A 23,981-nucleotide genomic window follows, 5' to 3' on the forward strand; every position below is an offset into this window, starting at 1 on the left:
AAAGTCACAACTAGGGTGACCACCCGTCCCGCGACTCGCGGGACTGACCCGCATTGAGGGCTCGTGTCCCGCGTCCCGCAAGAAATATCAAAATCTTCAAAATGTCCCGCATTTCATACTGTAGTAAAATTCACTCTCACACTCATGGCGCTGCCGAACAACGGGGCACGGGAAGCGCGGAGGTCGCTGATAATCGTGCGAGTCGCAATGGTACACCATTTTCTATCCAAGCATTGTGAGAAGCAACCGTCGTTCTTGCAGGAGAACCGACGCGCATGCTCCGTTGTGCCTCTCCCCTTGGTGGCAAAATATTGTAAAAAAAGTTGCTCTCCAAAAGTGTAAATATAAAACATTGTAATTATCTTGAAATCGCTGCGTCAATGCGGAGGGTGCTGTGGATTTTTGTTTTAGTGAAGGCAACCATACAAGGCAAAAGGCCTACAACTCGCAACGGTCGAAAAAGAATATAATCTTAAAAATGTTGATAAACAATGTTGATAAAAGTAAGCGCTGACAGGAAACAATAACCCGAAAGCGATTTACGGTATCTTATTTCCACTTGATGCATTGAGTTCTGCTACAGCCGATTGTTATATTTTCAACTTCGACACATTAATAACATATTTTGCATAAAAGATATATCACTGGGAGTGAAACTTAATTGAGGTTAATTGCCGGAATACGATTAGCAGGTGTATAAACAGCACAGGATATTAAATGTGTTAACAGAGCCTGGGTTCGCGGTGAGTGTGTTAATAAATTTCCTCTATAACCCCCCCCCCCCCCCCCCCCCCCCCCTTTGCGCGTCCCGCATTTCGCTAGCGGGAAGGTGTTCACCCTAGTCACAACTCGTCGAAAGCAAGTTTTGCAGTTCTAGAGGCGGGGTACAAGCTTCCTTGGCACTCCAAAGTGCTGCGTCCTGTGCCTTCAAAAGTTTGGATACCGATCAAGAATCGACGCCGTGTAGATGTGTTTTGCGAGTGCAATGTGCGTGAAGCCGTAAGTAAAGGCACAACTCGTCGAAAGCAAGTGTCACCGGTCTCGCGGCTTGATCAAAGCTTCCTTTGCGCGCCGAAGTGCAGCGTCTCTGTGCCTTCGCACGCTTGGATACCGATCAAGATTCCTCCGGCGCCTCTGGGGAGCGTTTTACTTTCACTCTGACTCTATTTTTAACTTGCGGCACTCGCTGTCCAGAAATCATTGAGCTTGATCCTGTGTCCAGTGGCGACGGAAGAGGGGGGAAAGTAAACAGCATCAGCGGCGCGTCTTTTTTTTTTTTTTTTACTAGACACTTATGGCAATTAAATCAGTAGTACAAAATATTTATTTTTTTTTTTTGGGGGGGGGGGGATTTTTTCTGTTGCACTGCACTTCCGTAAAAATGTCCAAGTGTTCTCAACTGCAAGTCTCAACCCTTACAGAGCGTCTTGAAAATCTTCTTCGAGGAATGACGACGAACGAGTGGAAAACGTGCCTTCAGCACGCAGGCTGCCGCCAGCCTCAGTAACGCTAGCAAAACCGCAAATCCTCTACGAGCAAGATGACCGTGCGGTGGCTTCACTCGCGGGAGCGGTAAGCGCGATCCAGCAATAGTCATGGAGATCAGTAGCTCCGGCGCTACCGAATGTATCCCAGCCGCTGCCGATGGCTTCCCAACTATCACAAGAGCCGCAAACTAGGGGACGGGCGTTCTGCGTTCGCTCTTGCTAAAGACGAAGCAGTGCATTCAGAAACGACAGAGAAAAAGAAAGAGCACCAGTTGTCCGCTTGCTTGCTTGCTGTTCTCTTTTTCTCCGTCTTGTTGATTTTCATTTACTTCGTTTCTTTTTGCGTTTTTTTTTTTTTTTTTAATTTCCAGGTCTTCACGAGAATCCTGGGTTCTCATCCTGAAAAACTTTCGCCGTCTCCAGACGAATGACTGAGGAGGAGCCGTGGCGTCGACGCCAGCTGGCTGGAGCCTGAACCCCGACAGCAGCAAGTCGTTTTCTTTTTCTGCTTTTCTTTTTGTTGAGAAAAAAGGCTTACATGATACTCGATACCATTCCTACTGCGCATGCGCGAGTTACCTTTGGCGGGATCACTCGTAACACTCGTCTTCTCTGCCTCTCTGTTGCTTCTGTCCGATCTCTCCGAAGCGTCGCGGGGAAGGCTGCGCATATAAGTTGTCTAACTGTTGCAAGAATATAAGAGGGAAGATTCAGCTTTCCTATTGTATGGTGTGCAGAAGCGTGAGGTTATTTTGAGCAGTGTGTTTGCTGTTCGAATCGAACATTACTATATTTGTAAATTCCCCTGTAAAAAGTGAACCAAGTTGACGTTCTTCTCCCACCTCACGTTGACCTTAGGAATGACGCGGTGTGATTCGATTCGAACTAAATTCGGTATCAACACCTCTACTTCATATCCAATATGATAATATTCTTTTTAGCTTCGCCGTATTAATGTGATGTCAGGAACTCGTGTTGTGACTTTGAAACGGGTTGAAAAGCACGCTCGTAGAGGACCGTAGGCTTGCTGCCTTGACGTCATAATAACGACGTGTGCTGACGATGCTGAGGCTTTCAGTTAATTGCGAAATACAATATAAGAATTCAATAACTGATGGCGGTGCGAAACGAATGGAACACATCAGCCGGTATTCAAACAAATGCTTACCAGGAAGGATATTATACTTAGTAAACAGAGGTTCAGTGTGATCAAAATGATATACTTCCGCAATGTGTCGTAAGACCTTTTTCTGGAGCAAAAATAATTTATTTATATTTGTTTTAGTTGTAGTAGCCCAGATGAGATGACAGTAATTCAAATGGGACTGAAATAATGTGTGAAATATTTTTAACTTAGCATGAAGTGGCAAAATACCACGACAACGAGCAAATACACCGACAATACGAGACAGTTTCGAAATCAAAAAGTTTACATGAGCGTCCCAGGTCACATGTTCGGAAAAGTATACACCTAATATTTTGTGCTGGTTAACAATTTCTATTTCCGAATTGCCAAGTAGAATTGGGCTATGAGTTAAGATAGACTTATTTACGGATCTAAAAATAATTGCTTTGCATTTCTTCGCATTAATCCTGAGCGCGTTAGCCTCTGACCATAAAACGAAGTTCTGAAGAACAGAATTTGCGCGACATATTAAATGGGTGCTCACGCCCATTACAGCTTGCAACGAAAGCCGGCGCTGCCTTGGGAAGCTTAATTAAAGCAGGAATGGGTACAAGGGAGCATGTGGTTGAAGTTGAAAAAAGTTCGGACTGGGGTGCCGTGGGCCTGATAATAATAATGAGTATAATAATAATTTATTTACATGGGGCGAATTCGAGACGACAAAGAGGAGGGGGGGGGGTGTTCGTTGAAGCCACCCTAGTGAAAAAAACATTTGTATGAGAAATTTCTCTGTCCAATGAAGACATATGAATCATGCAAGATATATAAGGACATGTAAAAGCCATATAAGAACTATATAAGAACATATAAGAAACTTCTCACAAGTTTCTTATACAGGGTGAAACAAGGAGACGGTAGGCTCTTTAAATCGACCGGAAAATTCGGTTTCTTAACCTATCGCGCTACGACTTTGTGCAGCGTTGCCCACAGATGGTGCGTTCTTTTTTTTTGTAAAATTTGCAAAGAGCGAACTTACCTGAGGAAAAAGTAAAGAAAGAAAAAGGCTTAGCTCCTATGGCAACACAGCGACGCCACCGGTCTTCAAACAACACGGCGCCGTTTCGCACGGGACACAAGAGATGGCGCAACGAACGCCGCCAACGAACGAGCATACGGCGCCGAGAGCCAGCGTCTTTACCAGACAATCTTTTCGACTCAAGCGACGCGCGTTCCGCAGGCGGCGACAGTCGCAGAAACAAAAACAGGCGCGGTAACAACGAGGAACTGCAGTTCCTTGTCTGCTAACTTCGGCGGCTCTCGGCGTCGTCTGCTCGTACGTTGGTGGCAGTTGGCGTCGCGACCGCTTGCGCCATCTCTTGTCTCCTGTGCGAAACGGCGCCGTGTTGTTTGAAGTCCGGTGGCTTCGCTGTGTTTCCATAGGAGCTAAGCCTTTTTCTTTCTTTACTTTTTCCTCAGGTAAGTTCGCTCTTTTTGCAAATTTTACAAAAAAAAAATGCACCATCTGTGGGCAACGCTGCACAAAGTCGTAGCGCGATAGGTTAAAGGGGCCCTGCAATCATATTTAAGCGTCTACCTTTTATGCGGTTTCCACGTCTCTTGGGGTTCGGGCAAGCCAGCGGGCACGGAAAGAGTAGCTAAATATCAGTGCGCCATATTTTAACCGGACGACACGGAAACCTCCTCCACCGACGAGGGCGACCCGCGGTACCGAAAGCGCGCAAAATGTGACGTCTTTGGTCCTGGGCTTACTACTGGTCAGAGCCACTAAAAACTTCTTTTTGGTCGAAATACAAGATATAAGTGGCGCGAACCGTTTCAATTATTTATAAAAGTAGTTTTTGTTCACTATTATAGATGAAACAAAGAAAGAAATTCAGTTTATAAAGTACGGAAACAAGAAATGACCCGTCGACATACCCGCCGCCAAGCGGTGGAGAAGGCGGCGCATACTAGAAAGGAGTAGTGTAATAAGGCACAGACACGAAAAAATCCCGGATGTACGCGGTGGCGCTGCAGTCGTATGGACAGGAGGATCCGACCGGCTCCGAGCGTTCCGAAAGCCTTCGGCGAGAGGCTTTGTCTTGCGGTTTGGCCGTTTCGCGGTATGGCAGCGCGAAGTGGCTCCCATTCTGAACTGATCTTTACCCCGTGTTTGCTGTCGTTTACGGCCAATGAAGCGTCATGCCGAATTAGTGTTTAATCGCGCAGCAAACGCAATGCAAGCCGCTTTTGCTGCCCGCTGCATACAGCCTATCCAGAACATGCTTTAGTGGTGCCCTCTGGCGCCGTCAACACGGAGTGCGGCGGCCGTGAGTGCTCGATGAGCTCACTATTCCTCCGCTAGTTCACGGCCACTCAAGCCAGGGCCAACGGCGTCATGAAGGAGGTTATTTTTTGCTTGTTTCTGTAATTCTAAATTGCCTATAACTTTTATAATAAAGCGAATTTCGCGAAAAGAAAAGTTTCACTAAGTTACTAAGTTCAGTCCGCTCAGGTTCGGTGCAAATTAAAAAAACAGTAAAAAGTCCTTGCAGGGCCTCTTTAAGGAACCGAATTTTCCGGTCGATTTAAAGAGCCTACCGTCTCCTTGTTTCACCCAGTATGGTCTTATATATCTTGTATGGTTCATATGTGTTTATTGGACAGAGAAATGTCGTATACAAATGAGATTTTTCAATAGGGCAGCGTGGGTTTGTAGGACTCAATTAGAATAACACTGTTGAAGCCCCCCCCTCCCCCCCCCCCCCCCCCCCCCCCCCCCGGGGGCACCGGGAGTAGTTTAAATAATAATAATTTTTATATTAACGTTTGTTTATGTGGTTGGGCCTATCCACGGGACGCAGGTTCGTAAAAGCGAGCTAGGGCGTGTGTGACTAACCAACATAAGTAGCAATGATAATAACAATAATTGCGCCTGAGGCTCTAACGTAGACTTCGTCAAGATTAGTAAATTGTTACATTTTTGTTTCTAGTACATTGCTTGACATTGCTGGTTATGTTTTATTTTTGATACTATTGATCTTTTTATCCTGTTATTTAGGGTATCAGGCATCGACGGCGCAGGTTCCATTTAATCTTTTTTTTTTGTTTATTGTTTGGTGTATTCATCTTGATGCAACTGCAACCAGTACCATAACTTGATTTTTTTTATTGTACACCGCCTGACATAAAGTCCGCAGCAATGTATGGACTTCAGCCTCCGGACCAGCACCGAGGAATTGCTATACAGTGAGTCATCAGGCTGTCAGCTGCAGTGTGGTTTACTTATATTTCTACAACCGCCAAATAATATATTTGCAATAACGTGTTGAGTATATTAAACCTATTCATATAATATTACGTAATGATGTTGATACATGAACTTTGGTTTGTTCATCAACGTTATATTTTGACCTTTGTATTAGCTTACGAAAGGAAATTTCTCACCCTCTTTGCTGAAATGAAAGAGCACATCCAGACCATTGAGCAACGGCTAGCGAGGGTGAAAGAGAGCTTGTATCAGCTCTCAAAGCAGAAGAGCGGAGGTGATGTCTTCCACTTGCCTCTGTTACCACTGGAAACAATCGATAGCCTGGACGAACTGGACGCCGAACTGGAGGCCAAACTGACGGATAACTACAGGCACCACTTGGCACTTAGTGAGTATAAGTTTGGTCCACTCGTAATCTGTCAAACATGCTAGGCATTTTTTTTTATTGTATGTGAGCTCAACGTATTCAATATTTTATATCTGTTTTTCAGGTTCGGGGAATTTTTCGGATTGGAGGAGGGACACCGCAAAATTCGTTGTAATGGAAGCAATGAGAAGGTTGCTGGAAAATGAGATCTGCAAGAGCTATTAGCCTACATGGTAGAGAAAAGAAGCGAGCATTTTCTAACACCACCCTATACAAGTGCATCAAAGGTAAGTCTGCTTAACAACATAAAATATTTGTTTTTGAACCTGGATATATGTATGAATACACTACACGAGGACGAAGAGAATAATAGAAAGACAAAGGTTAACATTGGATACTTCACCTTTTTGGCCACCACAGGGAAGGGGGAGTGGGAAAAAAAGAGGAGCCCTTTTTGTGTAGCTTGGTTTATTGATGCGTAACTCTGTGAAGCCTTTCTCGGTCACATAACTGCATAAGCAGCTTTGCAAGAATTTGAATAAAAATATATTTTTCGCTACCAACTTGAAATTCACTTAAATTTCTCTCTAAAGGTCAAAAACTTGCCTGGGAGAAATATTTAAGATGCTGTTTATCCATGGTCGTAAATCCATTTTAAGATATGGAATGTTGCTGGCCCTGGAATATAAATTCAGCACCTTGTGCTAAACATATAGCGACATTTTTATGATTTTCCCACATACTCATATGAAGCAGTGTGTATCCTAAAAACTGTGCTTGTCACTTGAAGCAAAGCAATTCTGCATGGTTCATCTGCCTGCGCTGTGGCTAGTTCTCTCAAAATTTTGTTTTTTAAGGATAAAAACACGATGTTTCCTGTTTGAAACGTCATCTTTTTATAAAATGACAAATAACCGATCTTACATTTGCTTAATTAATCAGTTGAGGGGGATGTATAAGAAACACAACGTCAGCAGCCACTCTTTTCACATTAGGGTTGACGACGTTAATAGAAGTATAATCATACTGCTTTCCAGGAGTATAAGATAGAATTAGCTTGAAACATGATATTATGAACGTCATATTTCAAGAAAATTTAGAATTTTTTTTTTTCAATTAATGCACTCGAAAAAATTATCAGAAGACAATATATGTACTTTCATGGCTTTTTCCAGAAGGCGTCCTCAAAGGTGTAGAAAAGTCAAAAGAAGACGATATGGATAGGAGAATTTCAAGTTATCTGGTGGAAGCCAGAGACAGGGGAAGTGGTCGAGAGAAAAGAAGGAAGATGAGACAGGAAGACTGCAACCCTGCAACATATATTTGGAAGCTCTAATCACGGAGTGATTTGAATTAGCATTCATTCTATAGCATTCAAGTTATAATCCAGGTTTTGCTCGAGACGAGTGATTACAGAAGGTTTTGGATACAGTTGTGCAGTAAATCTGTTTCGGTTTATTCCTCTCTCGTACTTTTGAGTAAAATTATGTAAATTTAATGCCACATTTATAATGTGCATGCTGTGAAATACGTAGGCCCAGCAGTTCTAACCACTCAAGTAGCTCCAAAAGGTAACCAAGTTACAATTACAGGAATAAAACATTGTTCTAAATTTGTTGTAGAAAATGTTGCGAATCGGGTTAGCCTACATATATTTTAACTCGTATGCTTATTTCTCTCTTAGGCAGTTTAATAAATACACAGCGCGACCGCAAACCAGGTAAACGGTTGTGCTGTGCTGATAGAATTCTATCACAGAGCGATAAGGCAGGCATTATATATGTGATTAGCAAAACATTTAAAGTAACTGAACACTTCTTACGGTGCATTATTAGTTTACTAACTATTAGGGAAACTGGTTACCTTTTTGTGATAGTTCGACTACAGGACTGACCTATTTGCTGGTCGGTGCTGGGCCGCTTCGCGAGCTTGGCGGCCACAAGTTCCCATGCAGTCCGTCATCTTAGGAAAGGCCGAGGTTTCTAATTCCTAGATTTATAGCGACCAGCCGAATGAAGCGTTAAAGTCCGCCGAGTGAGCGCGGTACAATGCGTGCTCGATGGCTGTTATTTGTCAAATAAGTTTCTTGAAACCTTGTGTAAACGCTTGCTTCTGCACCTGGAGACCCAGATAAAACTTTACGAAAACGCAGCGCCGTATTAGAGCGACACATCTCTCGTTAGGATCACGGAGAGCTTATAGAGTTTTGAGATGGCTCAACTCAAGCCATTTCAGTTCATGTGGAATCCTCTCAGAGATCTAGGCTCTCTATGCTTTCGAAATGAGCTGTACGGCTCTCTTGCAGCACTCCGCTTTTCCTGCATTTTTGTTCTGGTCCTCAGAGGTAATATCACGGTTTTAAACGATATTCCAAGAAATTGCTTGGGGAAACAACGGTGACCGAACACAAAACAAGCCGTTCAGTGCTCACCCAGCATACTTTCACAACGCTCCACCCAGCCGACTTTGTGTGTCCTACGGAGCTTCCGTTCGCCGTGTGGTGGCGAAGCTGCTAAGCGCGATTCAGCAAAGTTCCGAGGACTTCCTTTAGGGGGACTTAAAAACCCCTATCGGCACTGAGTCGGCAACCGGGGCCGGCCGACGGCGGATCGCTTTGCGACCATGGTCGGGCCGGGGTCGGGAGCCGCAGTCGGCCCGACACCGGCGGCCGACGTCGTGCCGGTAGTGGCTGGGTGTAGCAACACCAGCCTCGGCCCGACCTCGGGACCCGAGGCTGGGCCGACATTTTCTCCCGACTTCTTTCGAGGTAGGCCCGACGTCGCGCCGACTTTTTGCGCTACCTGAGATAAGACGAATAACCGTATCAACGGCGGTTCAAGCACCACGGCGATTGTAGACAAAAACCGACAGGAACAGGGCGTACGTTCGTCGCCAAAAGTTTCGTGCGGGTAAAGCTGGTACTTACGATGAGAACAAGGTAGTACTGCGAGCGTGTAATCCGAGATCACTGAGATCACACAGCATAATCACAAGTGAAGCTGTTAGAAATTATCAACGTCAAACAGCCAAAACGCATAATGCACCACAGTAGCCCAGCACAAATGACAAGTCGGCGGGTTTGCTTGACGTGGTAACCATCGCATCAACAAAGCGGAACGACCGCAACCGCCGCAACTTTCGGCGCGCGGGCGAGCTGCATGCTGCAACAGGTCAATCAGCCTGAAACTATCCGCCGATACCCGCTTTCATAACTCTCGAGCCGCTCTTAACCATACCACGAAAACTCCTAATCAAAGCAAGGGCCTTCACCGGAACTATTTTCTTAGTCGTATCGAGGACGTGGTCATCAAGCTCTCTTTTTCTGTATGTGTTTTGCTGCTCTTGTTGGCGCCTTTCTGAACGCTTGCCGCCTCCTTTGGTGTGCATTTGTTCTTGGTTTATTTCTCTCGTTTTTGTTCGGCCTGCCGGGATTTACCGACAAAAGATTTTAACTGAAACGCGATAAAAGTAAAAAAAGGACAAGAAAGTTCACTTTTGGGAGGCTTTAAGTGGAACAGGTTGGCGCGAAAGTGCAGCAGGTAAGTGGAACGACGTCCGTATGATCCGCATAACGCTTACGGGTTCCACATAACAAAAACAGAAAACAAAGCGAACAGACCTGGCGCTTCATATATATTACCCGATGCCCATAAAATATTGACTTGTTCCAGAAAAAAATGTGTGAACCGTTAATTTAACTGGAATCTATGTGGAAGCAGATTAAGGGTGTCGCATGCAAGTCAATGCCGACATTCAACATAACTTCTGTGCTGACTTGCTGGAAACACGACTGCCTGATGGTTCACGCTAGCGCGTGGGTCACTCATGGGATATCTGGCGCAGAAATTTATTCTTGCATAGTATTGCTCCCATTGAAGTCTCGATTGATGTCAAGAACTGTGCTCTGCGTCAACACTCCTGCACGACGTTGTGAAAACTGTTTCCACAAAGGCACCTACTACTTTTAAGAAAACACCGCGCAGCCCGGAGTATGTGAAGTAAAAGCTCATGCTGCAGAACCCAGGGATCCCGGAGTCCTTCAATTCCACCTAAAAAACAAAACTCCCACCTCCCCATGACCACGTGTCGTCACTCGTGGATACACGTAGCGCCGCCTAGCTCGCGTGAGCGTCGCCACTAGTGCGTTCTGCAGTGTTTCACCACGAGCGCAACACTAGCACACGACGACGCGAAGACGCAGGCGTCCTCCAATTGCGGCGTTCTCTGATCGAGCATCAGTGCGTTTGTCGCTCCGGGCTACTAGCAATGACGTATCGCGGAAATGTCATTAAAACGGGTGATTCGGGCCAAAGGGAAAGAAGTCACAATTTGTTTAACTAAGAAAAAATCATATTTATTTTGTTTAATTAATTAGATTTGTATTATTAAGCTAACATTAATCTGAAATAATTCAGTGTAGCAAGAAACCAGTGATTATTTACCAGTAGATGGATTGTTCAACCCGGCAGAATAATGAATCAATTTGTTCGAGTACTGATAATATTCGGGAAGAAATAGTGTAAACGTAACGTGCAGTGTAATGAGAAGCATCTTATTGCTCTAATCCTCGCCATAAAATAGGAAAAGACATTGGGATTCTTTTAGTAAGTATTTTTTTCTTCAAGTTTCACTTAATTGCAATAGGATATTAAATTTCTAGTTTTTTGCTCTTTCTTTTCCGTTCTCAATTTGCTGCTATAGGACGTTGCGTATCTGACGAACGAGATCGAAGATAGAATCCAAAATCAACGTTCAGATTTGCTCAAAAGAGCACTTTTTTTTTTACTCGTGTTCAACCTTATATAAATATGTCTTGCTTGATGATTCCTACGTAAACATTTTCGACAGAGTCTGTCTGGTTAGGGAGAAATTGACATAGTTTTTGCGGACTCTAACCAAAGTTTTATTAAAAACATATCAACGCGACGTTTCGGGACCCGCTCGGTCCCTTGGTCACGGGTGACTGTAAGGGGGCGGGGGGGGGGGGGGGGGGGGGGGCGGTGGGGAAGGTCAAAATACAAAACAAATGCACATGATAGCATTGAGTGGTATGTAATCGGTGTAAAATATTTTTTCTGTGGATCTTTTTGCAGGAATTGTTTGTTTCAAGACCTCATTGTAAAACTGGTATGGTTAAATCACGAATAAAATCATATAGATTTTTTTTTATTATGCAGCCTGATTCAGGCATTATCTGCAATAAAAAATTGTACTTATTTCTTAGCTAGTACAAGCCGCTGCGTGATCTGCCGCCAATGTTCACCATATGCACGGGTTTGAATTTGCAGTGCACAAAACACGTGTCCTCAGGTCATTTTTATCCGAATGTCAACCAAGGCCTGGAGGGCAGTATTGTATTTGTTTAATAAACTAGAATAAAATATAATTGAGTGTTCGGGAAGTGATGGTGTCAAATCTACGGGCCGCACAAGACAATCGCAATCCTGGAAGTGCACCCGCGACTACATCACTAAGATTTGCGAAAGAGACATTAAAAGAAACAGTCTGCTTCTAACATTCAAAATGCACCGCGATGAAAAAGCACCTCGCTCATTGGCGTTGCATGTGGGTGTACTTCTGTCACACCTGCGTGAGTTCAAAACCTCAAACCCAATAGATTTTTACGGGTTTGTTACCCTGATATGTAGAGGCAAGACTCTTATAAAAAAGGAGGGAGGGACGATTTCGCAATTCCCAAAAATGATAATACAATACCCCTAGTCATGTGCTTGACCGTGCCCATGAACGGGGTAATTGCAATGTCATTCTCCGGGTTTAACTCAAACTATAGTCGCAAGCAGTTCAAGAATCGCAGGGCGTGGACTCTTACATTCATGCTTACAGCTTCGTGATTGGTTCTGCGGCGCTCTTATCAACCAATGCTGCACTCTCGTTGGCTGCGGCACGAGAACAGGACGCTCGAAACTCGCCACATCTTGCATCCTTTAATGGAGTCATGAAAAGGTATCGCGTTGCAATGTTCATGACTTTGCAGAGGCGTACTGGTCCTGGTGTGGCCCTTGTATGCTCGAACAGACCGCCAATGATTCAGAAGATTCTTTCTTGGGAGAAATTGCGAGGATAAAAGGGACTATTTCAATCTTGCCTTCGCGAAACTTGGTGGCGTAATTGTAGAATAAAAATTACCACCTGAAGACAGTCGAGTGCTGCTAATGGATTAGACAAGAAGACTGCGTGAGCACTCGACTTCGGCTCGTAACAATCAATGCCTCGGCGGACACTCGGGTAGTGGCTCGCATCAAACTACTGCGGTGATAAGAATAGCCGAACTCTGACAAAGACCGGAGCTCAGCACGCGTTTTCTACTTTGCCAGCCCCAGGGCGTGGCCATGACTAGCGTTAGCGGGATAGGATAAGCATCACGCCATATGGCAGCTTGTTCTGGCTCCGACGTTGAGGGGATGAACGATGCTCATATTTCTCGAGGGGATGAACGATGCTCTTCCTCTTGCGTAGAAAAAAAAAAAAAAACAAGAAAAAAAAAGCTAGGGCAAGTTTGTAAATTTATTAACTCTAAGAAGTAATTCTAAGTAATATTTAGCGAAAGTAGAAAAATAATATCATGGCTCCTTTAAGCTGTGAGTAACTATTGACGCTTGCTCGTGTTTCACTTGGAACTAGCGACTTTTCAAACAAACGTCCATAAAATACGCCAATACCCTTCGCGATCATTCCGGTTGTGCATATTCTTCTATTCTGCTACCTCCTGATTTGATTAATTGGTCTTTCAGACAGTTCAATCCTACACCAAGAAGCAAAAACAGAACTGGCATGCAAGTACGAGAGCCGATGCCTCTAGAGACTTGGAATCCTGGGGTGTGCCTGTGACTTCATGCGTTTCGAACACCTTAATTTCAGCAAGCCCTAGGCTAATAGACCTATAGCTCAAATCAATGAAGCAAATAGCTTTTTTTGTGAACGATGACGTTTTATTTAACGTCCCTCCGTCGACTTTGTCTGTTTTGTACACGGAAGCACCAACTATGCTTTGTCTCACGATGGACTAAAGGCAAAAGCTACGGACCGTCAGATCCAATCACGAGCCACTTAGAAACTGCGTATTGCGCTTTGATGCACGTATTAGTGCCCGCGTCTCGGATCACTGATTGGGATGGGTGGACAGTGGTTCAAATGGAATAGCAGGGAGCGACTCAACAATTTTGCATTGCAAAAACGAGGCTGTTTGCAGTATCGAAGCTATAGAAATGATGCAGCGCTTTTGGGGTTCGGAGCATTATTCGTCCATCCTTAATCAATGCTAGGCATGTAATAGTGTAGCGTGAAACGTGATTGAACCTGGCGGCCCGTGACTTTGACCTTTAGTCCATCATAGGATGAGACGAAGTATAGCACTCCTCTTTCGCCACTGGGTTTGAGTTGGATAAACACGTAAAAATATAAAAGTGGCAAACCCGAGGGCAAACGCTCGGCCGCCAAATTTTATTTTAAAAATATAAAAGCGGCAAACCCGAGGGCAAATGCTCGGCCGCCAAAGTTTATTTTTCTGTCGTAATGGCGAAAACTGTCGGAGTGGCAACCTCCCTAGCAGCCTGTCATCTCCATTGTCATTGTGTTCGGACGGTGCATTAGGTATTCTCTCGGAAATGCTATTTTTTACAGAAGATCGCACATTCGTTCAATCGTCTTACTTCAAAGTGCAGTGTCACGTTAATTAAAGGCTCATGCAGTTTTATTATTCATCGAAGCACCTCGAGGTGCGCCCCTCAATTCACATAATTGTTCCGTTCAACCGTTCTAAAATTAAAAGCATTTTCGAGTCCAGATTGATCAAGTAAGTGCTTCGAGTCAGCAGGATATCGTTTTTGTTCATTGTTGTATTTTTGCGGGCCCATAATATATTTTTTATTTACGTTCCCACTACTGCCCAGACTAGACTAAAATATAATATTAAAAAAGTGAGTATGAACTATAAATACTAGTACTTACGTTCAATATGTAGTCGCAATTGTCTTGTATCGTTGTTATTGCAACACGCTCTTGGAACAAAGCCTTCCGTTTCCGATAACTTGTCCATTGTCGTGTTTACTCCATAGAAATGGAATGAAAAAGTCTGTCCAATTGTATAGTCCTTGTTCTTTCTATCGTAAAGCTGTAAGAGGTAGAGGAACATGCCATCTTTTAAATTACAAAAAAAGAACAACGACTTATGGTCCGTTAGCTAGAAGGAAATAAGCTTCTTTTTTATGCGTACAAATAGGCTGCTTACCGCCAAATCCCGCGAAAAAAAAAATTGGGTTGTGTGTATGTTTATACAGCCTAGAACTTAATCTGCCTCACAGGGGCGATGAGTCTCCCAGCTGTAGATGAGCAATTTAGCCAGTGCAGTACAACCGCTAGCCTGGGGTCTTTAACGTGCATCACGCAGTATTGATACACGACCGTACGCCGGTACGATGCTCATCCAGATCGAAACGGGCAGGGGTGGGGATTTTTCCCATGTGCAGTGTTATGCTGAATGGCAGAGTGAACACGGCGTGGCGTATCATTCGGACTACTTGCCTTCAGCATGTGCTTCATGCCTTCCTCTGTGGTTTCACTGCGCGCTCAAGGTGCACCAGACGCCGAAGCATTGTCAAAGGTGAGAAGCTCGAGCTTGAGCAACAGCACCTGGATCAGCAGAAGGCCTCCGCACTGTGATCACAGTCAGATCGATCGAGGCTTGAGATTGGGCACGAGTACTGCGTCAGTGTTCGGCCGGGGCTCGTGCTCAATTAGCGCGTCGAAGGTCGGACTAGCGCCATCCGACTGCGATGACGTTTCTTAAAGGAGAGGAGGCGGTACGGGGGTTTCGATTATTCTCGGTGGTGTTGGCTGGAGGGCGCTACAATTGAAGCTCCTTCTGCCGTTGGTAGATTTTGAGTGACTATAACCGAGATTGGATGAAGAAAGTCTATGCTCCGCACGTGCAAAAAAATACTGCAATGCTTCCCATACTTCCGCCCTTTGAGGTCCCACTGTTGCGGGAACAGAAATAACCGCCATTGTTTTAAGGTTCATGGAGGCATGCGTATCATGCAAAACATGCGCAAACGGAATAGGCGCTCTCATGCATGCGCTGCCGACTGATTCGCGAGTATGCAGAATGTTGTGACCCTTGCTTGTTTCAATGTTACAACAAACCCCATTCTGAAGTATCTTGGTGAGCCTCGCACTGCCCTGGCGTCGTAGATCCCTGCTCTGTGTTGTATGTAGTAGACCCTAGTCTAGCCGTCGTACTGCACTGGCTAAATTTCTCACCTTCAGCGCAAGCCCGTGTCGTCGTACCTCAAAGGCAAACCGATATTACACTGTCTAGACCCAAACGTTAAATTCGACTTATTTTGCCCTCAGTTGGCAGCTGTGGAATTTTTGTCACAATGGCACACTGAAATTTCAACGTTATGGCGCACTTTCTCCGCTTTGTTAGATTTGAAGAGAATAACACACCCACAGAAAAAATATGGGCTGTTTCTGGAGCGCTTCGCTGCAGTCTACGTCGAAACGCGATAGGATCTCAACGTTTTTAACATTTTCTGTGGGTTATTTTGAGAGTTGAAGTACCAATCATCTAAGGAAATTACCCGTCGGCATTATGACTACCTTGAAAGATATTTTGGCGGCAAAAAAAAAAAAACACGGTCGATGGTTTCTTTTTCTCTGTTTGCTCCTATACACGGCTGCTTGCGGCCGAGTTTGAGTACACATCGGTTATAGCTTTTTTTAATGTTTAAACATGCCTTTAAAGCTCAATTTGTAAAATTTTAAAGGGGTAATCCTGCCGTTTTTTGAGCTACCCAAACAAATTGCACTTTCTGACTACCCGGACTTTCGTCTGCATGGTATGCTATTTATTTTCTCGAAATTCAAAATAGCGATTGAGAAAACCGTAAATGAAGATGATGCTGGAACTATCATTCAAATTTCCGCGCGCTATTCAGTCGTGTGACATCACAAATTGCACAGACTTTCAGGTCGTGCAGGCAGTCCTAAACAGAGTATGTCGACTGTATTTTGTGTGCTTCTCAGTGAATCAGCTACCAAGCATTCTTTTTCTGCCATCAAACGTCTTGTAATCAGTTGGGGACATGGCTTAATGCCCACTTTGTACCATTTTTGTCGTCACACTGCAAAGTTGCCACTAGGGGCTCCTCCCTGTTTGAGAAACGCTATGAAAACGAAATTCGAAAAATTCAATAACTTTACGAAATGTTTTTCTTTTTACACTATACTTGGGGAACTGGTAGAGCCGTGTTTATCGGTCTGCTGAGCCAATTTTGAGGCAAATCGGCGACCAGAAAAAAATCGCCGGAGTACCCCTTTAATTTTAATAATGTGAGCCAGACGGCAAAACCCGCAATTCGGTCTGGCAATCATCGTGCTCACGCGCTCAAGAACTGGCGCGTGGAGTTGTTCTTGGTCACCTCGGCACGTTATGCCGCCATCTAACCCAGTTCTCTTTTAATTAAACCTTTTTACATTCTTTATCCGCCTACCAGTCCTCACATTTGGCGCAGTCGAGAGCCAACAATGCCAGGGACCCCGACCGCCACTCGCCCGACCACACCGCCTGCTCGCCTTGCCTGAATTTACAATCTGAAGTACGTAACCCGCCCTGCCTGCCCTTCGTACTTTACCCGCCCGCAAATGCAAGCCCGCCTAGTGCCCGCCAGCCACCATGCCACTTATAAATTGGGCCGAAGCTACGGCCGACGACCTCGCGGGACTTAAGGCGGATTTTCTCCGAAATTAGTTACTTCGTCGGAACCTCGTAGTTATCAGAACCAAGGAGGACACCATCCACCGCCTCCTCGCTGACATCGCCCAAAACAGACCGTCAACGCCACCGGCATAGCTTCTTCCCGACCCTGCGACTTCCGCGCATTGCTCGCAAGAGTCATTTCCTCTTGAGACTCTTGACCCAGCGCAAAGTACGCAGCTGCTGACAAGCTTGCTGCAACAATTGCTCAACATGTCTCAACGCCCAATGGCCCCCGTTAAAGTAACGACTTTCCCAGATTTGTCCGCGTCGCTGCCGACTTTTAGTGGCGACGGAGGCATCTCAGCCCGACACTGGATTGAGGAATTGAAATGAACACAAGGACTGGCGTTTTGGGAACCTTCAACGCTGCTCGCAGTCGCCCTCGGGAAGCTTTGTGGCCCGGCAGCCGACTGGAAAGTCGTCACTGGCCGTCAGTGCCCAACATGGGATAGTTTCAAGATCGCGTTCAAAGCGCAGTTCGACGACAGGTTATCTCTCTTGCAGTGGCAGCACAAGGTCACCTCTCGAGTACAGTTACGTGGAGAGAGCCTGGTGGACTACTCTCTAGCAAAATTAAAGCTCATCCCCAAGTGCCCGGTCGTTCTGACCGACGTCCAACGTATTGAGTATGCTATTCAAGGGGTTCAGAACGGACAGTTGGCGACATCCATTGCAGCGCAACGCCCTCCAACAGTCGTACGTACATGGACTTTGTCACACAACTTGACCGGACATCAAGCCACCCCATTCTTCGACCGATCCACGCAAAAAACTCAAACGCCAAGCCTCCAGTTGCCAAGCTGTATCTGGCATCTACGCAGAGTTCACTCGCAGCAAGCATTTCAGAGAGAGCTGACCACATGCCCGCATCGCCGTCACGCATTTCATCTCTCCCACCAGATGAAGAGGATGCTCGCTACCTTACGATCACTTCTAGACATGGAGCCCCGCCTACCGTCCCTGCCAAGACTTGAGGGACGCCGTATGCTACAACTGCCGACAGAAGGGTCATCTCTCTGCCAAGTGTACTGAAGCAAGGACTTCACGTAACCGTCAGTCAGCTAACTCCACTGCTAATATCCCTTCCATGTCGTGCCTTCAAGACCCTAATTCGCTTGAGGGCTCACTGATCCAGTGTGCAATAATCCAAGCCGACATTCCTGCCATCGGCAAGATTGACGCTTTTCCGGAGAGTGGGTCCAAGCTGACCATACTTTCGGACGATGTCGTCAAGTCCTGAAGCTTGCTACCGTGGACAAAGCCACCCATTGCCGTCGTTGGTGGTGGCACGGTCGTCCCATCGGGTACACTGTGCGCCCGCATTTCTGTAGGACCCATCTCTGCAGTCGTCGAGGTGATTGTTCTTGCACGCAATCCCCTGCCATTGATCCTCGGCGTGGACTGGTTTGAAGCTGCACACGCAGAACTTCTCGTGAGACCACCTAACCCGACTGAGATTCGTCATCACAGCACAGGTGTTGCCTTGTGCCAAGAGAAGGTGTTGCCGAGCATGTCCAATGCCATTCGTCTCTGCACCGCGACACTACCGTCAGCTACACCGACAGTCCCAGTGACAACAGGGCCGGCTTGCTTAAAGAAAGCGCTGTCAAGGCTAGCGCTCGAGCTTAAGCCGAGTCTCAGACGCTCGCGCGCCCGAGCCTTGGCAGCGCTTTCTTTGAGCAGTCTCAACTGAGACACTTCTTCTAGCAAGCCGGCCCAGGACTCCAGCTTGAACCTATTCCAGATGCCAACCAGCCACCGTGGTTAGCTTTGGCATGCCACGAAAGATTGCTTCAGCAAGGAAGTAACCATCAAAAGACGTCTGACACAAGTAATCTTCAGACCAACAAGACGAGTTCCATTCTGTGTGATGCCCAGATTGGAACACAGCTACAGCCAGAAGAGTCCGCCGCAGTTCAACATGTCCTGCAACAACGCATTCCCCTTTTTGCCACCAAAGATAACGACCTGGGCCTGTACGAAGGAAGCGAGCATGGCATTGACCTTATTCCAGACGCTGTTCCATACAGTCGTCAACCCTATGGGTACGCAGCAGCGAAGGCTGACAAGCCAACGGGTCTTCGACCAAGAGCCAGTCGCTGGCTTCGACCACGTCGAACCTACTGGGCCCGCCGCCGAGATCGGGCATCTTCCAGTGCAGACCCAAGGATACCGCGTTTCCGTTCTCCGCGAGGATATACAGGACCCCGGACGACTCCCTGCCGCTTCTGCAGCCCAAGCGAGAAACCGCGCAGACCGAGGCCAAGCCGACTGGCATGACGATACACAGGTCTCAGGAGGTTCCCGAGTCAGACTTGTGGGGAGCCAAGCCGAAGAAACCGCCTCGGATGACAACGACCGTGAAGCCAGAACGTTCCGCGAGCTCCACGTATAGTAACGCTAGCAGTAGCAATAAGACATTCATGAGGGCACCGCCCTTTAGGAATAACCCGCGAGTATACAGTTCTACCTGCTCAAGACTTTCAACGTGGCCCGAAAGCAGGGCCTAGGAGACAATACGTCCGGATACAGAGGCCACCTGGTCATGGCGACGCCTAAGCGCGACTCGCCGCCCAAACAGCAGCGCAGGCCGGACAGAAGAGTGCGCTACAAGGCCGAGGTTGTGGGCTCCAACTTCATCGTAACACGGGAGGAAGCCAGTCCCGACAAAAAGCAGGAAAGCGCTTTCGACTGCTCCAAAGCCTTTGCGATCGAGCGACAGATCTCCAAAGTCAAAGAGGGAGAGTCCTCAAAGGATATCTCTGCTGCTAAAGAACCTACGATACCGACTTCAGAAGATGAGACTGCGGTCTCGAATCAATCTTTAGAGGCTGACTTAAAGACAGGCCAAGGCGCTGAGGGCCTCAGCCCGGCGAAAGCAGACGCGTTCACCCAGCTTTCAGATGATTTTGCCACCGACGTTGGGGACAAGCTCCTTTGTCCCAGACAGCAGGCACTAGTCAAGAATGGCATTTTGTCGCCAGCTGATAGCGAAGACTACGGCAAGTTTCGAAGTGTTTCGGTTCAAAGCCGAACTTGCGACACGCCGTCGGAGATGCAGCTTCTTAGCACGGGCAACGGAAACAGAAGGCAGCAAGTCTGACGACAAAGACGAGGATTCCACCGGAAAGCCATTCCTTTGTGAAGACAAACTCAGTACTGCGGCCTTCGCTGTAAAAACGACCATGAACACCAACCTGCAGGTTTCGCCTTTTGAGCTGCTACAGGGATATGTCCCCAAACTTCCCATGGAGAAGTATCGGCGCCCAGAAGCTACCACCCTTAGAACAAGGCTACTAGACCTCGCAGGACGTCGAAGGGAAGCGCAGCAAAACTCTACTCAAGCCAAACAGCAGCGGAAACATCGCTACGATAAAACTCACCGTGATGGCACCTTTCAAGTAGGCCAGTATGTATGGCTTTAGCGCCAAGAGGCCATCACCAGTGGTACGACAAAAATGGCCCCAACATTCAAGGGTCTCTATCGAATTACGGAACAAAAAACCCCGGTCACTTATGTGGTCCGTCGCGTTGCTGCTCCTGCAACCAGCACTTTATCCAGGGATGAGAAGGTTGTGCACTCGAGCCAACTTAAGCTGTTCCGTCCACCATACATGGACCCTGCGCTCCTACACCTTGAAAGATCCATCCCCGTTACTTCGCAACCTGGTGGAACCAGTGATCGAGAAGCCTTCGCTGAAACTGTTGTGAGCCCTACCCCACACATTCCTTCAGGCGAAGAAGAGCCACCGTCAACTTCTAGTAGTTTGCGGGGCCACATTCAGCAGCCTACATGGATTAATGACCATGAGGAATGAACAATTCAAGAGAACCAGGGTTGGTTAAAAGGGGGGTGGGATGTGAGCCAGACGGCGAAACCCGCAATTCGGTCTGGGAATCATCGTGCCCACGCGCTCAAGAACTGGCGCGTGCAGGTGTTCTTGGTCACCTCGGCGCGTTATGCCGCCATCTAACCCACTTCTCTTTTAATTAAACCTTTTTACATTCTTTATCCGCCTACTAGTCCTCACAATAATGTATTAAAGAACTGAATTTTTGGGCTTTGGATCGCTGTCTTTTGTCGTCTGAATGGTTGAAAAGTTAAGGGGGCTGAAAGGCGCTAAGGGGCGTGAAAGGCTAAATAACCTGAAGGGCTGAAGGGTTTAAATTTGATTCTACTATTTTATCTTTTGATCCAGGTAACGTTATGAGTTCGAAATTTCGCGTCCTTTCCCCACCACTAGCATCACATTCACACAAAGTTTCATCTTCCTGCGAAGCGCAGTCTTTTATTACGGGCCGAAAAGCCGGGTTTATTTTTTTTTTTCTCACGGGCCCGATACAGGGATGTTGTACAATGCACTCTGAGAAAAGGACCTTCCTTCAAGTGCAGACAGGACATGTTTTCTGCGTTTTGCCACAACCGCACCTGAAGCGTACGGCTTAGATCATCGGCTTGCACAGTATCTGGAAGGGCCGCATGGCAGTTGCGCATGGCGATATATACACCCGCTAGGTGTGCGCGTACTTTTCTTTTCTCAAAGCATCAGCCAGGTAAAAAAGAAGAGTGTTGGGAGATCGTCCCGATTAATTGCCACTGCCAGTGTCATTCTTATATTTGTCACTGCAAAAAGAGCGCCTATCTGACCGGTCTCCACAGCGCTGTAAAGACTATAAATGACGCAGCGCTATTTGATGCGAACCGTTCTTCGCCCACACCTAGTAGCCAGTCCTAGACCTGCTGCTTACGTTAAGACCTTTATATTTGTGTCAGGCGGGATTCAGCTGATCTGTTATAGAAGTATGTTCCTGACTGTGAAGTGATAGTGTAGTTAATGAGATTGCGAAACTTTCTGATTAAATCACTCAAAAGCTAATCACCAAGCTGGAAGCGTGAACATAAGAAACCATTCTTTGCACTTCTAGAGCTCTCAATGGCTAAGCATACCTCAAAGCCAGCAGTTATATTTGGGGGCTTTACGTGCCAAACCAATGACGGGCATCTGGCACGCCTGGAGCGGAGGTCTGGGGATTAATGGCGACCACATGGGGATCTTCTAACGTGCAACAGAAAGCTAGGTTACACGGTGGCTTCTCCGCAATAAGCCTCTGTCTGATTGCGCGCAGCTCGGCCGGGATTGGAGCCCGCCATCTGGGGATCCGAAAGCCGGCGCTTTGCCTCGGAGCTACCGAAGCGGCCAATACGCATTACAGAGATGACAAGATCCAGAGTTCAAATCCCGGCCTCACCAAAAATGTTTCCGTACGGATTTTCCGTAGCTTTTAGCTATTCGATCAGTCAGATTCATTCATCTGCAGATGTTTGACTATTGCTTCTCTCGAAACCGCAGAAAGACAATGTACACTTCTGAAAAATTCATTTAGGAAGATTTATGGTCGCCAATTCATCGGTACGAAGCGCGAGATTGAATCCGAGTCCCCACCGAACGGCGACGCAGCCCACGGGCTCAACATATACTCAGATCACGTGATCAAGCAATGGCGGCCAGGCCATGGCGCACACTATTTAAAAAGGTCTCTTGCAGATGGAAACGGGTCCGGGCCAACTCGAAAGCCCGGGCCCGGCATAGACCGCGGGTCGGGTCGAGCCGGGAATCTAGGCCCGGGTTGGACGTTCTTCCGGGCATGAGACTCGCTTTATTTCCCACTGTCGAGGCGCCTACAGCCGGGTCGGGCTCGGGCTGGGTAAGATCAGGTGGATATCTTATCGGACCGGGCTCGTGTCGGGTAAGACTTAGTCAGCGGGCCTGGGCCGGGTCGGGCCTCAAACATTAGTTCCTCTAGTACATGTATTTTGTCACGGTGACATGAAGTTATGATAGTAAGGCGTAGAGCACTTTTGTGATAGTTTTCGATTACCTCGGGATGACTACCGTAATCAAACACATTGCAGTGACGTAGCTGTAGCGGTAATCAATGACAGTTTTGCGACGTGCAGAAGGCATGATGCTACTAGCAGAATGACTAAAAGCATAATGTACGGCCAAGCGAAGGTGCTTCTACTGCAAGGTCAAGTGTGCGTTCAAAGAGTATATATTTTCTGCGACGGTATTTAGGTTTCAAATAAGGGTACCTCACTATAACTATATGTTTCCGGTTATTTTTTTTGGCTTATATGTCAATGCGTTAGATGACTAAGTTCACTTCCTTAACGTTCTCAGAACAAATTAAGATGAAATAACCTGCTTAATTGGCAGATTGTCAAAGAAAGCTTTTCAGCAATTTCAGGGATATTTATTTACACTCTATTTTAAAAGGTCTCTGCCTGTGGCTTTTCATGAATAGCTAAGTGTGAACCGCCTATGCAGTACATGAAGCTTGACCGTTGTTGGCTTACATAAGTTAAAAAATTGGGATAAATAAACAAATAGTGAGAAGAGCCTGTCATTAGCTATTTTACGTAAACCAAATATTCGCGGAATAAAATGATTAATTCCGAAACTTCTTCAGACTGAAAGTACCAAGGCAGAGTGACGAAGTTGGGGGACACAACGAACGCATGATAGTGGCGTCCTTTTCTTCCGCCCTCGTTATTTCGGTGCCTATTGTTTTAAAGAAACCAGCGCAGAAACATGCATTCACTGAAATTCAGATGCGCAGATACATATGCATAACTCACATCTTTAATGGTGATGTCAAGACTGATCATTTGCGACGAGTTTATATTACTGGCTTCAGCAAAAAAATCCTGAAAAATAGAAATTCGACGTTTGTTATGTCAGATTAACAGTTGTGGAATGAACCTTTTCTGAGTAACGAGCGCCGTGTGTGGAGTTGTCTGCGAACTACAAATCAAGGGCTGCCAAACATGCCTCAGTCTTCGCGGTACATTGACGGTCTTCACCATCTCAAATCGGCACTGCGATAACAGCGGATGCTATCTTCCTGCTCGCTGTGGACCCATTTTCTCACCAGCCCAATTCTAAACA

The 23,981-nt window shown here is 46.4% G+C and overlaps 1 protein-coding gene across 1 annotated transcript in view; it reads right to left on the reverse strand.

The window, feature by feature from the left end:
* LOC120838176 overlaps positions 1 to 23,981 on the reverse strand; it is an 88,786-nt gene that overhangs the window by 16,659 nt on the left and 48,146 nt on the right. The window contains exons 10-11 of the mRNA XM_040207965.1: positions 23,672 to 23,740; positions 14,220 to 14,382 (exon numbers count right to left, since the gene is read on the reverse strand). Of these exons, the coding sequence (XP_040063899.1) occupies positions 14,220 to 14,382; positions 23,672 to 23,740 (232 nt within the window). The remainder of the gene's footprint in view (positions 1 to 14,219; positions 14,383 to 23,671; positions 23,741 to 23,981) is intronic.

The sequence above is a fragment of the Ixodes scapularis genome, unplaced genomic scaffold (genome assembly GCF_016920785.2).
Source record: "Ixodes scapularis isolate PalLabHiFi unplaced genomic scaffold, ASM1692078v2 PGA_scaffold2__306_contigs__length_199485367, whole genome shotgun sequence".
In the NCBI taxonomy this organism is placed as follows: domain Eukaryota; kingdom Metazoa; phylum Arthropoda; class Arachnida; order Ixodida; family Ixodidae; genus Ixodes; species Ixodes scapularis.